This window comes from Nelusetta ayraudi, unplaced genomic scaffold (assembly GCF_046127955.1).
Source record: "Nelusetta ayraudi isolate G7.1 ecotype Tasmania unplaced genomic scaffold, CSIRO-AGI_Nayr_v1 ptg000073l, whole genome shotgun sequence".
Classification (NCBI taxonomy): domain Eukaryota; kingdom Metazoa; phylum Chordata; class Actinopteri; order Tetraodontiformes; family Monacanthidae; genus Nelusetta; species Nelusetta ayraudi.
The window spans coordinates 474648-486780 of record NW_027466123.1 but is presented as its reverse complement, the minus strand read 5'-3'; the positions used below and the strand labels follow the sequence as shown (position 1 = coordinate 486780).

The following is a 12133-nucleotide window of genomic DNA, read 5'->3' as shown; positions in this document are numbered from 1 at the left end:
GTACATTATAATCCAATACCGTACAGTACACTACTCTACAGTATACTACACTACAGTCCAGGGGATGCAGGTGCCTCTTTGTTCTCTATTAAAGGCTCCATTTGGGATGTGATGGCTTTCATTTTGAAAGTCTCGACAGGAAGTCTGGTGTTTTTTGCACCTGCGGCTTGACGATGGATGGAGGTCCCTGAGTTTAACTGAACCCAAGAAGGCTCCTACACACACACATACACACACATACAAATCATGTGAACACGTTTTAATATTACTGGAAAATTGCAGGCAAATTCAACCTGGGACTTTAGTTTCATAATATTTTTTTATCTAAAAAAAAACATGCAAAAGATACACAGCTGTTATATTTTCCCATTCACACTCAAAAGCAACAAAGGTTGTGCGCAGTGAAACTGACAATGGGCAAGATAATAATAAGACCTGTACAGTGGCTGTATCACATGGAATTAGGATGAACACTTTCATTGGGCCAGCATTTGGGGCAACTCAGAAGAGTACAGGACAATTTTCGTTGTGAATTTTTGATTATTATTTTTATTTGTTTATGTTGCATGGTCACTGCATTGACTGATGATTTAAATTTCAGCACCTTGGTTTGTCCAGAAGATGGGGACAAAACCTCGCAATTGTTTCTTGGGAAAGCACCATGGACAGCACGCACTGGGAATGCACCTGCGGTGAGCAGTGCCAACGGCGTCAATAAAGTTGCGGGCGAGGCCCTGCCCACAAAAAGTTAGGACAAAAAGAAACACACCATCTGGCGCAGGCCTACCTTGTTATGTTTGTTTGAAAGAAATTAATTTACCGCCTTAAATAAATAAATAAATGAATCATTGTGAACTCGAAGATCTTCTCTTTGGATATATATATATACATATACATATATACATATACGTATATGTATATATATATATATATATATATATATATATATATATATATATATATATATATATATATATATATATATACACACATATACATATATATATACATATATATATATATATATTTGATTTTTGTGCCCCCCTCACCATAGTTTACATGCACACAAGCTTAAACAGAAGGTGTTTATCGTTAACTATTAAAATAATTGTATCATAATGATTCCTAGATATTATTAACAATATAAATGGAATTAATAATTCAAACGCAGATGTACAGTGTCACAAATGGGACAGGTTTGCTTGCAGATCTGCGTTTTCAAGTGAGACCGTTAATATGATGAAGTTATTTTCTCCGGAGAGGAGACGCTGGAAACGACTGAAGACAATGTAGTACCTCGGCCCGGCCTGGGTACTACATTTACAAGTTCACTCCCTGAAGGCGCAGGGAGAAGACGAACACCGGAAGCACGTCATGTTTAAAGAAGCAGCATCCTGCCAACAGCATGAGCATCACTGAGAATAGAAAGATCACTGGTGAAAAGACAGTATGGATAAACAACAGAGTTGAACTGCTGTTTTAAGTTATTTTAGAACACAAAGCCTTAAAAGGTCCATGTTAAGGTTGCCAGTAAAAGTTTGCAATTTTTTTTTTGTCATTTAGGTTTCCTGCCTCAATATATGTCTGCTGAGCCAAAAGAAAATCAATAAAAAGCGACAGGTCCGCTTTCCGGCGCTGTTGTTGTTGTGAGTGGTGGTCTGCACCTCACGGCCGCTCCGGTTGCAAGGTGTGTGGGGTGGGGGTGGAGGGTTTAGAGCTGTGACGTCAGCGTTTACACAAAGCCGGGCAAGGAGGCTTTGTCAACCGAGTCCACACTGTCTCAAGGTGCTAAACAGCTACGAATGTAGCACGTAACGTACATGAAACATTCCCTTTAATGCACTCACACACACTCACACATTCGCACTCAAACAGCAACACACCAACACACCTCCTGGTCTGCATGGGCTGGAATCGCGTTCCCGCGAGTGCGTCATCAAATTGGGCTCTTTAAAGAAACTTCTGACACAAAACTGCCGCAACATTTTTGTGAAGCCACCAAGGTCATTCATCAAGAGAGACAATAGTCAAAGTTCTGTTCTGTGTTGTCCAGTGAAGGCAACACACCTGTGATTGGTTGAGGTCAGGTGTGGGCATGTTAGAAAGCGGAAGTGAGAGAGCACGCCGAGACACGCAAAGAAATTGTCTCACGTCTCTGCGCCGTGTGTTGGAAGGGGACATCACAATATGCTCACTGCCACCAAGTGGTCAGGGGTGTAAAAAAAAAATGTCAATGACGGAAAAAATATAACGCAACCTCTGAGGTGTTTGTGGTCCAGGTGAGTAGCGTAGTAGCGTGAGTAACTTCCAACCAGGTGCTGAGACACCCCAAAGGGACGCTAATGCTCCTCAGCACAGTGCTAATAGGCTAACTGTAGAATTGAGTCTAAAGTCCCCACTGTGGCCACAGGGGGAGCTGCTGCTGCTGCTGCCGCCACCAATGTTACTGCTGCTGCTGTTGGTGTGTCACTCTCACGAAGTTGGTCTGCCTTTATTCTGTTCGGCCTGCCAATCAGATTCCAGAGCTCACGTTTGACATGTTTTTATTTCAGAGCTGAGGGAGGGGGGTCACTGAGGGGGGAGTGCCGGCTGCTCCCTGAATGGCCGTCTGCAGGATCCTCTCCTCCAACCGGGCGTAACGTTTCAGCATTGAACCGTAGACCTGGAACACACACACACACAGACACACACACACGTGGATACGGTGCTGTCACTCAAGTCACTGTCACTTAGCCCTCCTCTCCCCGAAGGAAACCAGAGAGAGAGAGAGGGAGAGCGAGAGAGAGAGCGAGAGCGAGAGCGAGAGAGAGAGCGCTCCCTGGTGTCTGTTGCCTGCAACTGTACCACCAGTGACTGAGTGAGTGTGTTTGTGTGTGTGTGTGTGTCTCAATATGTGTGTATTTATAGGTATATCAACATCTATTTTAATTCTTACTTGGAGAATAAAAGAGTGCCCGATTCCTGGAAGGGTGCTCTTGTACACCGAATCACACAAAAAGGACAACCTGGAGCGACATGTCACTCCTCCCAACCATCGATAAGGTGTTTATGAAATGCATTCTTGCCCGTGTTCTGCCTTGGCTAATAGATGAAAACATTATGTCTTCCCAAGCAAAAAGGCCTATATAAACAGGTGTTTACATGTGTTGATTGATGACTTTAAACATGAGTCCAGTAAATTGTTCTCAGTATTTCTGGATTTTTGTGATGCATTTGGAACCCTGGCACATAATGCCACGATGAAAGCCCTTGAGGAAATACATCTTACCCCAGGTTTTTATTGATATCGTTAAGGATGTTTACTTTGCCACAAATCACCTGTAAAAAAAAAAGATCCAAACAGCCCACAGACCCAATCCCACTCCTTGTAGGTATTAAGACAGGCTGTCCGTGGACTGCAGTAAACATCATACTTGCTATCAATCAATGGTTAACGTGGCTTCGGCCTTGTTCAGACTTCTAGCCAAAATCCAATTTTTTAGCCCGTCCGGATTGAAACCGGATGGTTCTTTTGTAGTCTGAACGGTCACAAACCACATGAAATCCGTTTTTTTGCAAGACGGATCGAAACCGCATTGGGGAGGTAGTTTCAAATCACATTTGGACCGATGTGTTCTCAGCCTGACGTGACGTCACTCTACGGCGACGCCAGACCCAATGTGCCGGACCATAGATCGCCATTCGAGGTGCGGAACTGGACAGAGGAGGAAACCCATTGGCTCATCAGTCTGTGGGGAGAAGGCTCCCTTCAAGCCAAGCTCCAGGGCACGTTTTGCAACGGTCGTGACAAGTGCCGCTGTCGCAATTATATGACATCACACGCTACGCTCGCTGGACAAGGGCCTCCGCTCCGACGTCATTGGTCAGATCGGTCAATAATGTGGCCCAATCGGAACAGAGCCAGAGCCCATTTGGACACTTGCTAAAAAACAGTGTAGACAGTCTTACCTAAAAATCGGATTTGATTGATGAGAAGGAATCTGATTGGAATCAGATTTGCCCGATTTGAGTTGTTCTCCTCTAAATGTAATTGCCCCTAATCCCGTTCAGGGGTATGCAGATGATGTAGTAATAGCCTCCAGGCAGGAGGGGGCAGCACCATGCTCTCCAGAACCGACTCCTTTTTAGAGTGGTCAGGATTAGAAGTCAAAGATACAAATTGTGCCATATTTTTTTATGAGAGGCAAAGTTTTCAGTTTTCGAATGTTTTCAGTCAATACCAAAGCCACCGAGGGTTTATTTACGACATGAGACACACAGTACACTTAACTGGGTCATAACTTTAATGTGGCAGGTGAACGGAAGCAGCAAGATGATGAAATTGTCTCTGATTTCCACCAGATTTGACTTAATTAACGCATTAATTCTGCCACTCATCATGAAACTTGAAGCGGTCAGAAAGACGGCTTTGGTTAAGGTTCAGCAATGGACTGGTTTGAACACTCACACTACACGAGACATTACATTTTATACCAAGCAGGAAGGGGGGGGTTGGGTGTTCCCAGTTTTGAATGGACTCACTTCGCCACGAGGCTCAGCCGTCTCATCAACATGCTGAATAGTGACGGTCAACAAGTCGTGTACAGAGAGCAGGCCAGAGCTTTGCTCTTCCGGGACCTATGGAGGCGCAAGGTCCCCGTGGTGAGGGGGTCGGATCCGAGCTTCCAGGGGTACGACAGGAGAGCCGACAGTCGGCTCTCCTGGATTCGGGCTGTGGTCTGACTGGCGGGACCTGAATGACCTCTGCGGGTTGGTCAAACGTGGCCTTCGCGAAGCGGAGACCACTTCCATTTGGCGCCCGCGGCAACCAACGTCGTGGTTCACACCGGACACGAAGCGCCGTGCGCCTCCCCAAGCGGCTCGCGCCATGTATTGTATTGTATTTATCGTTTCGGCGTATGCTCTAGTTTGTGTGCGCGCCGCGAGCGATCCGCGCCAACTGGACAGGAAGTCGCTCAAAGAAAAACGAGAAAATCCATTTTAATTTTAAAAATGAAAGATTTCAAAATAAAATCCCGCGAATGACAAATACGATCATATTTGTGTACGTTATATTTGTCAGTACAAGAGTGCGAGAGAGATGAAATGCGCATGTACACACACACACGCGTGCCAAAGTGAGCATCGGAGTGGGCTGGCTACTGGGCTCGGGGTACGGGGTTTCAAGGTGTCACAAACAAACAGGGGAAGAGCAAGAGAGAGGAGGCAGAGATGATTTGTGATGAAGTCAAGATGGGCGATGTTAAACTGAGATCTTGAAAGTGGAGTAAGCAGCAGCTGAGCGGAGGCGCCTGCCGACTGTCGCCGAGCAGTGCGCGTCTGGCGCCAACCGGAGGGCGGTAGGAGCGGCACTCTGCGGCGGGCGCTTCGGCGTCCGGTGTGAACCCGGCCTCGGAGTGGGCGAGGCCAAATTCAAAAGCTGCGAGTGTCTCTGAGCTGAAACTTCAAGGGGAGCTTGCCTGTCTCTCTGATGGTGACCAGTGTAGCTCTGAATGAGCTTCCTGACATACAACGCACAGATCACTGAAACCTCGTCCCACATCTTAAATGGTTGGCATGCTTATAAAAGGGCCGTGTGCATGTAGATACGAAGCGATCAGCGCTACCCTTGGGGCCTCTGTATTCCTGTACATTGTACTGTAAAGCCCGGCATATTTATTCTGTGCGATTGTTCTGATGTGTTTCGTAACATCTCAACCAACACCGCTGATGCTGCGGTGGCCAATGAGAGCAGTGGCGAGGTGCTCATTCTACAGGTGGGCTGTACCTTCGATCGCAGCCTGGAAGAAGCTTTCTTAACCAAGTTGCTAAAAATATCAACAGTCCTAGCGAACCCTTTCTCAGCTGGGCTACAAGTATTTGGTAGCCCAGGTCATGCACACAAACTAGCGGTCAGAGGCCTTCAGATGGCCGGTACCTCTAAGAGAAAGGCTAAACAGCCAACAAGATATTTGCTCTATATCGGCTATCAGTGGTAGCTGCTCAGTATGGAGAAGGCGCTGCTTGTTGTACCCGTAGAGTGGATGTTAGCCTCCTATTTGCATGTGTACATTAACTGCTATAAAAGCAGAATTGTATCTGATTGACTCCCAATTATTTATTTGCACTGATAGTATTTATGTCCTTATTGCACTCTGTGTATACATGGACGTAAATAAAGTACTTCATGTGTGCCCCTGTGTGTGTGTGTGTGTGTGTGTACCTGTCGTGCTGCAGGGTGGGGCGTGGCCACCAGCTGAGGCTCCGCCCCCTCCCTCACGCTCTCCCGGAAGGAAACTCCACTTTCTGCAACCAGGCCTGGTAAAACGAGCAAGTGATGATAAACCTGATAAACGAGTATGTGTGTGTGTGTGTGTGTGTGTGTGTGTGTGTGTGTGTGTGTGTGTGTGAAAGAGAGAGAGAGACCATGCAGGGCTCGGTAGGCGGATCCAAGGCAGGTGGAATCTGATAGGTGGAGGGTGTAGACGGAGGTGTCGAAGACGTCGGCCAGGACCTGCAGGGGGAAGCGGTGAATGGGACAAGTGGGTCACATGGTGTGTGAGGAGGCTCCGCCCCCTTCTATTTGATCTATCTCCAGGACCCTGAACCCCGCCCTGACCTGCAGGAGCTCCCTGTTGGATGAAGCTCCGCCTGTCGCCAGAACCCTGGAACCTGCAGCTGAAAAAGAATCATTAATAATAATAAATAATAGAAATTAACAATACTTACTCATGGTTACCTATTATTATTATTAGTGGTAGTAGTATAAATAATGATAATAATAGTTATCATTAAAAGTACTGTATAATAACTAATAACTAAATAATAGATAACCTACAACTAACTAACCCAAATAAAATAATAAATATTAATAATACTTATTATTATTAAAACTAATAACTGAATATAATAAACTAATACTAAATCACAATTAATAATAAATAATTATTCATCATTATTATTATTAAAAGTAATAAATAATAACTACTGACATCTTCGAGCAGGCCTTCGCTCAGGCTCAGTCCCGAATAATAAATAAATAATAAAACCACAGCCAATCAGGAGGTGGGTGGTGGGCGGGGCCTACCGGGGGCGTGGCCTAGCCGCTCCGCGTGCAGCCTCCTGGACAGGAACTGACCCTCCACCAGTGCCCGCACTTCCTGCTGGGCGCTGAGCTGGCTCACCTGCAGGGAGCAGCAGCAGGTCTAGAGGTTAGAGGTCAAAGGGTCCGAAGGTCAGAGGTCGGGCCACCCACCTCGCCGTCGTCGGCGTCGAAACGGTACACGCCCACGGCAGGGGGGGTGATCTCCATCCTGTCAAAATAAAAGCCTGGAGGAGGAGAGGAGGGGACAGCCAATCAGAGGAGGGTAGGGGGTTATGATCATGGTTGGGGGGTGGGGGAGGGGGGGTCGTCACCGATGATCCCGTTGTTCCCCGGTGGCGTCGCTCGCAGGGCGGCCGAGAAGCCTTCCCATGATCCTCCAGGGCTCAGCTGGTCCCTGATTCGCTCCCTGGTCAGAGAGCCGTTCTTGAAGCTGCACCAACACACACACACATATACACGCACACAGTGAGTTTTAGCATAGCCTGCTAGCTGCTTGAGTTTCTAGAATCATTCTTAGCTTCTTCAGGCTTTAAACGCCAGGCTAACAGAAGATGAGCTAGCCAAAACCCTCACTGGTCATGCATTAAAACGAAGACGTGTGTGTAAACTTTAACTTGTGACACACACACACACACTCCCTCTGTCAGAAAACACACAGGCCTGCGCACAGTGGGTTAGGGTTAGATCTGGATTCTGGATCTGGCCTTATTTGTGTGTGTGTGTGTGTGTGTGTGTGTATGCGTGCGCGTGCGCGTGCGCGTGCGCGTGCGCGTGCGCGTGCGCGTGCACGGACCACAGCAGGGCCATGTAGGCCGTGGGTTCCACCGGGTTGCAGAAGACGTGGCCCTCCAGCGCCGGCCGAGGCTGCTGCAGCCACAGGAAGAGGGTGTCGCTGGTGCCCAGGCTGACCTGGAGGGAGGGACACACACACACACACACACACACACACACACACACACACACACACACACACACACACACACACACACACACACACCTCAGAGACAGCCTGGCAGTGGTGGCGGAGGTGGTGATGATGTCACAGGAGAGGTTGACTCACGGCCACGTCCCCCTCCTGAAGGCGCATTCCTGCAAGAGAGGCTGAGAGGGGAGGCAAAGCGTGTATGAGTGTGTGTGTGTGTGTGTGTGTGTGTGTGTGTCTGTCCAGTTAACTTAGCATCTTATGTTAGCTTTGATGCTGAGTAGGGGTGATGGAAGCAGATAGCATGATTTTGCGATGCTAAAACTCAATGGGCCAGATCCTCAAAGAATGGAGCGCAGCGGTAAATTGCAGCACGTTTTGTGTGTGTGTGTGTGTGTGTGTGTGTGTTCTGTTAGATTAGCACCTTCTGTTATTTTAGCATTAAAGCTAACGGGAGCTAGCCAGCTGTTTCCAAGGCCTCCCCTTAGCTTTGATGCTAAGAGAGAGGTTATGGAAGCCGCTCGCAGGTTATGCTAAAACTCACAGTGTGAGTGTGTGTGTGTGTGTGTGTGTGTGCGGGTTACCAGGGTTGTCTCCGGTGAAGGTCACGACCTTGCATCTCGGGGAGAATCCGTAGCGGTGCACAAAGTAGGAGCAAACGGGACCCTGTGAGCGCGCACATGCACGCACGCACGCACGCACGCACGCACGCACGCACGCACGCACGCACGCACGCACGCACGCACGCACGCACACACGCACACACACACACACACACAGTGAGAGTTAGCGCAGCCTGCTAGCTGCTTCCATAACCACAAGAGAGCAGCCGCAGCAGCAGCAGCTCCAGTACCAGGATGGAGGCGGAGGGCTGCGGTGCCCCCAGCAGGCGCTCCAGCTGCGGCGCCGTGGCGTCCAGGCAGGCCTGGGACCAGGTTCTGGTCCGGAGGTCCAGGAGGTTCATCCCAGAACCTGGAGGAGTGGAAGAGTGAGTGTTCTATTAGCTTAGCATTGAAGCTAAGGGAGCTGTCTCCATAGCCTCCACTTGGTTTCTCATTGGTTTCTCATACATTCAAAGCTCATTGGGTTTGTGTGCGTTTGTGTGTCTGTGTTCTATTAGCGTATCCGTGATGACATCACCACCCATGACATCATCACTTATGACATCATTACCCGTGATGGCGTCACCACCCCTGATGACCTCCTCACTCCTGACGACACCATCACGTACCGTCACTGAGGTCGATGGCGCCGTAGTCTCCCAGGAAGATGGAGGCGGCAAAACTGCTGACCAGGGAGATCCTCTGGGGACACACACAGGAAGAGACATCACGTCATGACGGGTGGGACCAGGAAGTGGGACCAGGAAGTGGGACCAGGGCTGTGTCCCAATTCACTAACATTCGAAGGACGCTCCAAATCCGCCCTTCAAATGCGCCATACTTTTAGCCGATTCGAAGGATGCACTATCCTTTGCGTCCTTCTGTATCCCAGGATGCTTTGCATGCTGCTGCAAAGCATCCTGGGAAGTCAGCTGAAATGGCGGCACCGACTGGCAAGGACACGACGTATTAATTTAAGTATTCAAGTTTTGCATAAAATATTAAGTTTTTACTGTGGGGTTTTTATTTATTTGATCATCCAGCGCCATCATTAGATGGTGAACCAATGGTTAGCTTGATGCTATAAAAACGTCACTTCCGGGGTTGGCCAGCAGGAGGGACCGGCGGTGACGCAAACAGGAACTACGCTGAAGGCTAGACCGTCCCGGGTGGTTACCGGGGAGGCGGGGTTTGGGTTCGTCGTTCTAGGCCGGGGTCCTTCGAAGGACCCGCCTTCCGATGGAGGACGCTTCCTTCGAAGGACGCAGACCCTGAATTGAGACACAGCCCAGGAAGTTGGACCAGGCGAAGCGGTGGCCTCACCTCGCAGTCCAGCAGGAAGTTGGGCGGTCCAGTCTGCAGCACCTTGGCGATCTGGTTGGCCGTGAAGCGCTGGGGCGAGGAGGAGGAGGGGTGGGGGGGTGGGGGGGGGGTTTAGTCAGCCCGTCGGCGCTAATCAGACGGTGCGATACTGACATTCTGATACACTGCGCTGACCTCGTACGCCCTGGACCCGGTGGTCTCGGCCAGCCTCCTGGCTCCGCCCACCGCAGCCTCCAGCTGCTGGCACTGGTTGGAGGTGCTGGAGTCCATCCACACGGGGGAATCAGAGAGCAGGAAGCAGTCCTGGACACACACACACACATTAGCAGGCACACACACACACACACACACACACACACACACACACACACACACACACACACACACACACACACACAACCCCTCCTCCTGCTCTCCCGCCATCCACACTAACCTGCAGCAGGAGGTGCAGGGGGGAGGTGGAGGAGGTCTTCAGCCTCCTCAGGGTCTCCGCGGCTCCTCGTCTCCAGTAGACGCTACCGTGCTGCTGCAGGGGGGCGGACCAATCACAACGATCAGACTTAAGTCAGTCACATGACCCCGCTCAACATGCCCACCCCCTCACACGGACCTGAGCACTGCCCGAGAGCGCCGCCACCCGGGAGAAGTCAAGCCCCGCCCCCTCCATCTTGGCCAATAGGAGGTCCAGAGCCTGAACAAGCAAACAACAAAGACAGATGGGCTCAGAGGTCAAAGGTCAGCTGATGACTCTGCAGAGGTGCAGACTAAAAGTTAAACACCCACCTTCACCCACATCAGCACTGGCGACGTCACCGTCAGCCCGTCGGCGTGGACATGGACCCCACCCTGGGTCCTGGTTACATGACCATGTCTTCTGTTAGCTTAGCATGCTTTAATGCTAAGAAAAGTTCTTTAAGCAGCTAGCAAGCATGTGTTATTTTTAGCTTTGCGCCTTCTATTAGTTTAGCATCAAAGCAAAGAGAGCTGTCTGCATAGTCTGCCCGACAGCTAAATAACAAACTAACTCATTGTGTGTGTGTGTGTGTGTGTGTGTGTGGTTTTAGGTCAGCGTCCTCTGTTTACTTCAGTTAGCTTACCTTTTAAGAGAGAGAGAGAGAGAGAGAGCGAGAGAGAGAGAGAGAGAGAGAGAGAGAGTGTGTGTGTGTTTGAGTGTGTGTGTGCTTGCATGCATTCTGTTTAGCTTAGAACAGTCTATTAGCTTAGCATTAAAGCTAGCCTCCCCTTTGCTTTAATACTAAGAAAGGTGATGCAAACAGCAAATAACTAACTCACAGTGTGTGTGCGCGCGCGCGCGCGCGTGTGTGTGTGTGTGTGACAGAGAGAGAGCCTGTGTTCACATTTAATCAGCTTACGGCTAAAAGAGTTGTTTCCATAACATTTCTTATTTTTTTCACGTAGTTTGTTGTGTTGTTGTTGTGCGAGTCTATGCGCTAGTGCGCACGTGTGTGTGTGTGTGTGTGTGTGTGTGTGTGCGCGCGCGCGCGCGCTCATGCGTGTGACCTGAACTCCGGCAGCTCCGAGTCAAACTGGACGCTGCTGTGATGAACCACATCCAGGTTCTTCCCATCGACCACCACGGCTTTCAGCTGGCAGTGGGGGGACCGGGTATAAAAAAAACAAAACACTGCGTTTAGCCGCCAAGCACAACTTATTGTTTTCAATCAATCTCTCTCTCTCTCTCTCTCTCTCTCTCTCTCTCTCTCTCTCTCTCTCTCTCTCTCTCTCTCTCTCGCTCTGCGCATGCGCAGTGAGTTCCTTTGGTCCTCACCTGTTGCGTGCTGAAGTCAAAGCCCAGGTAGAGCGGCGAGGAATCCATGACACCAAGGAGCTGGAGGAGGAGCAGCAGCAGGAGAGACTCAGACAGCTAGCCTGAGTGCTAACAGATGCTAAAGTCCGCACGCAACAACAAAAGCAGCGGCGGCAGCAGGAAGAGGAGGAGCATTCATTTAAAGAGACGGTGACCCTTTTCACCGCCAAGAGAAGTGGAGGAGGCGAGGGGAGGAGGAGGAGGAGGAGGAGAAGAGGGGAAGGAGGAGGAAGAGGAGGAGAAGTAGAAAAGGGGGAGAGCAGAAGAAGGTGGAGCAGCAGGTAGGGGCATATATATATATATATATACATATATATATATATATATATACATATATATATATATATATATATATATATATATATATATATATA

At 49.2% G+C, this 12133-nt stretch overlaps 1 protein-coding gene across 2 annotated transcripts; it reads right to left on the bottom strand.

Moving 5' to 3' along the window:
- Positions 1 to 2526: 2526 nt before the first annotated feature.
- On the bottom strand, positions 2527 to 11884 carry xylb (xylulokinase homolog (H. influenzae)). 2 transcript variants are annotated; one of them, XM_076043105.1, is made up of 19 exons: positions 11721 to 11884; positions 11453 to 11538; positions 10715 to 10784; positions 10542 to 10622; positions 10365 to 10457; positions 10106 to 10234; positions 9932 to 10000; positions 9238 to 9310; positions 8860 to 8978; positions 8591 to 8672; positions 8145 to 8185; positions 7878 to 7993; positions 7396 to 7514; positions 7235 to 7308; positions 7067 to 7163; positions 6599 to 6657; positions 6406 to 6493; positions 6203 to 6297; positions 2527 to 2662 (listed from the first exon to the last, which is right to left on the bottom strand). In XM_076043105.1, the coding sequence occupies exons 1-19, from the start codon at positions 11766 to 11768 to the stop codon at positions 2549 to 2551; spliced, it is 1653 nt and encodes a 550-aa protein (XP_075899220.1). In that variant the 5' UTR covers positions 11769 to 11884; the 3' UTR covers positions 2527 to 2548. The 2 variants fall into 2 exon arrangements, with proteins under 2 accessions (XP_075899220.1, XP_075899221.1); XM_076043106.1 differs by having other exon boundaries at positions 10365 to 10454.
- Between the last annotated feature and the right edge of the window lie 249 nt (positions 11885 to 12133).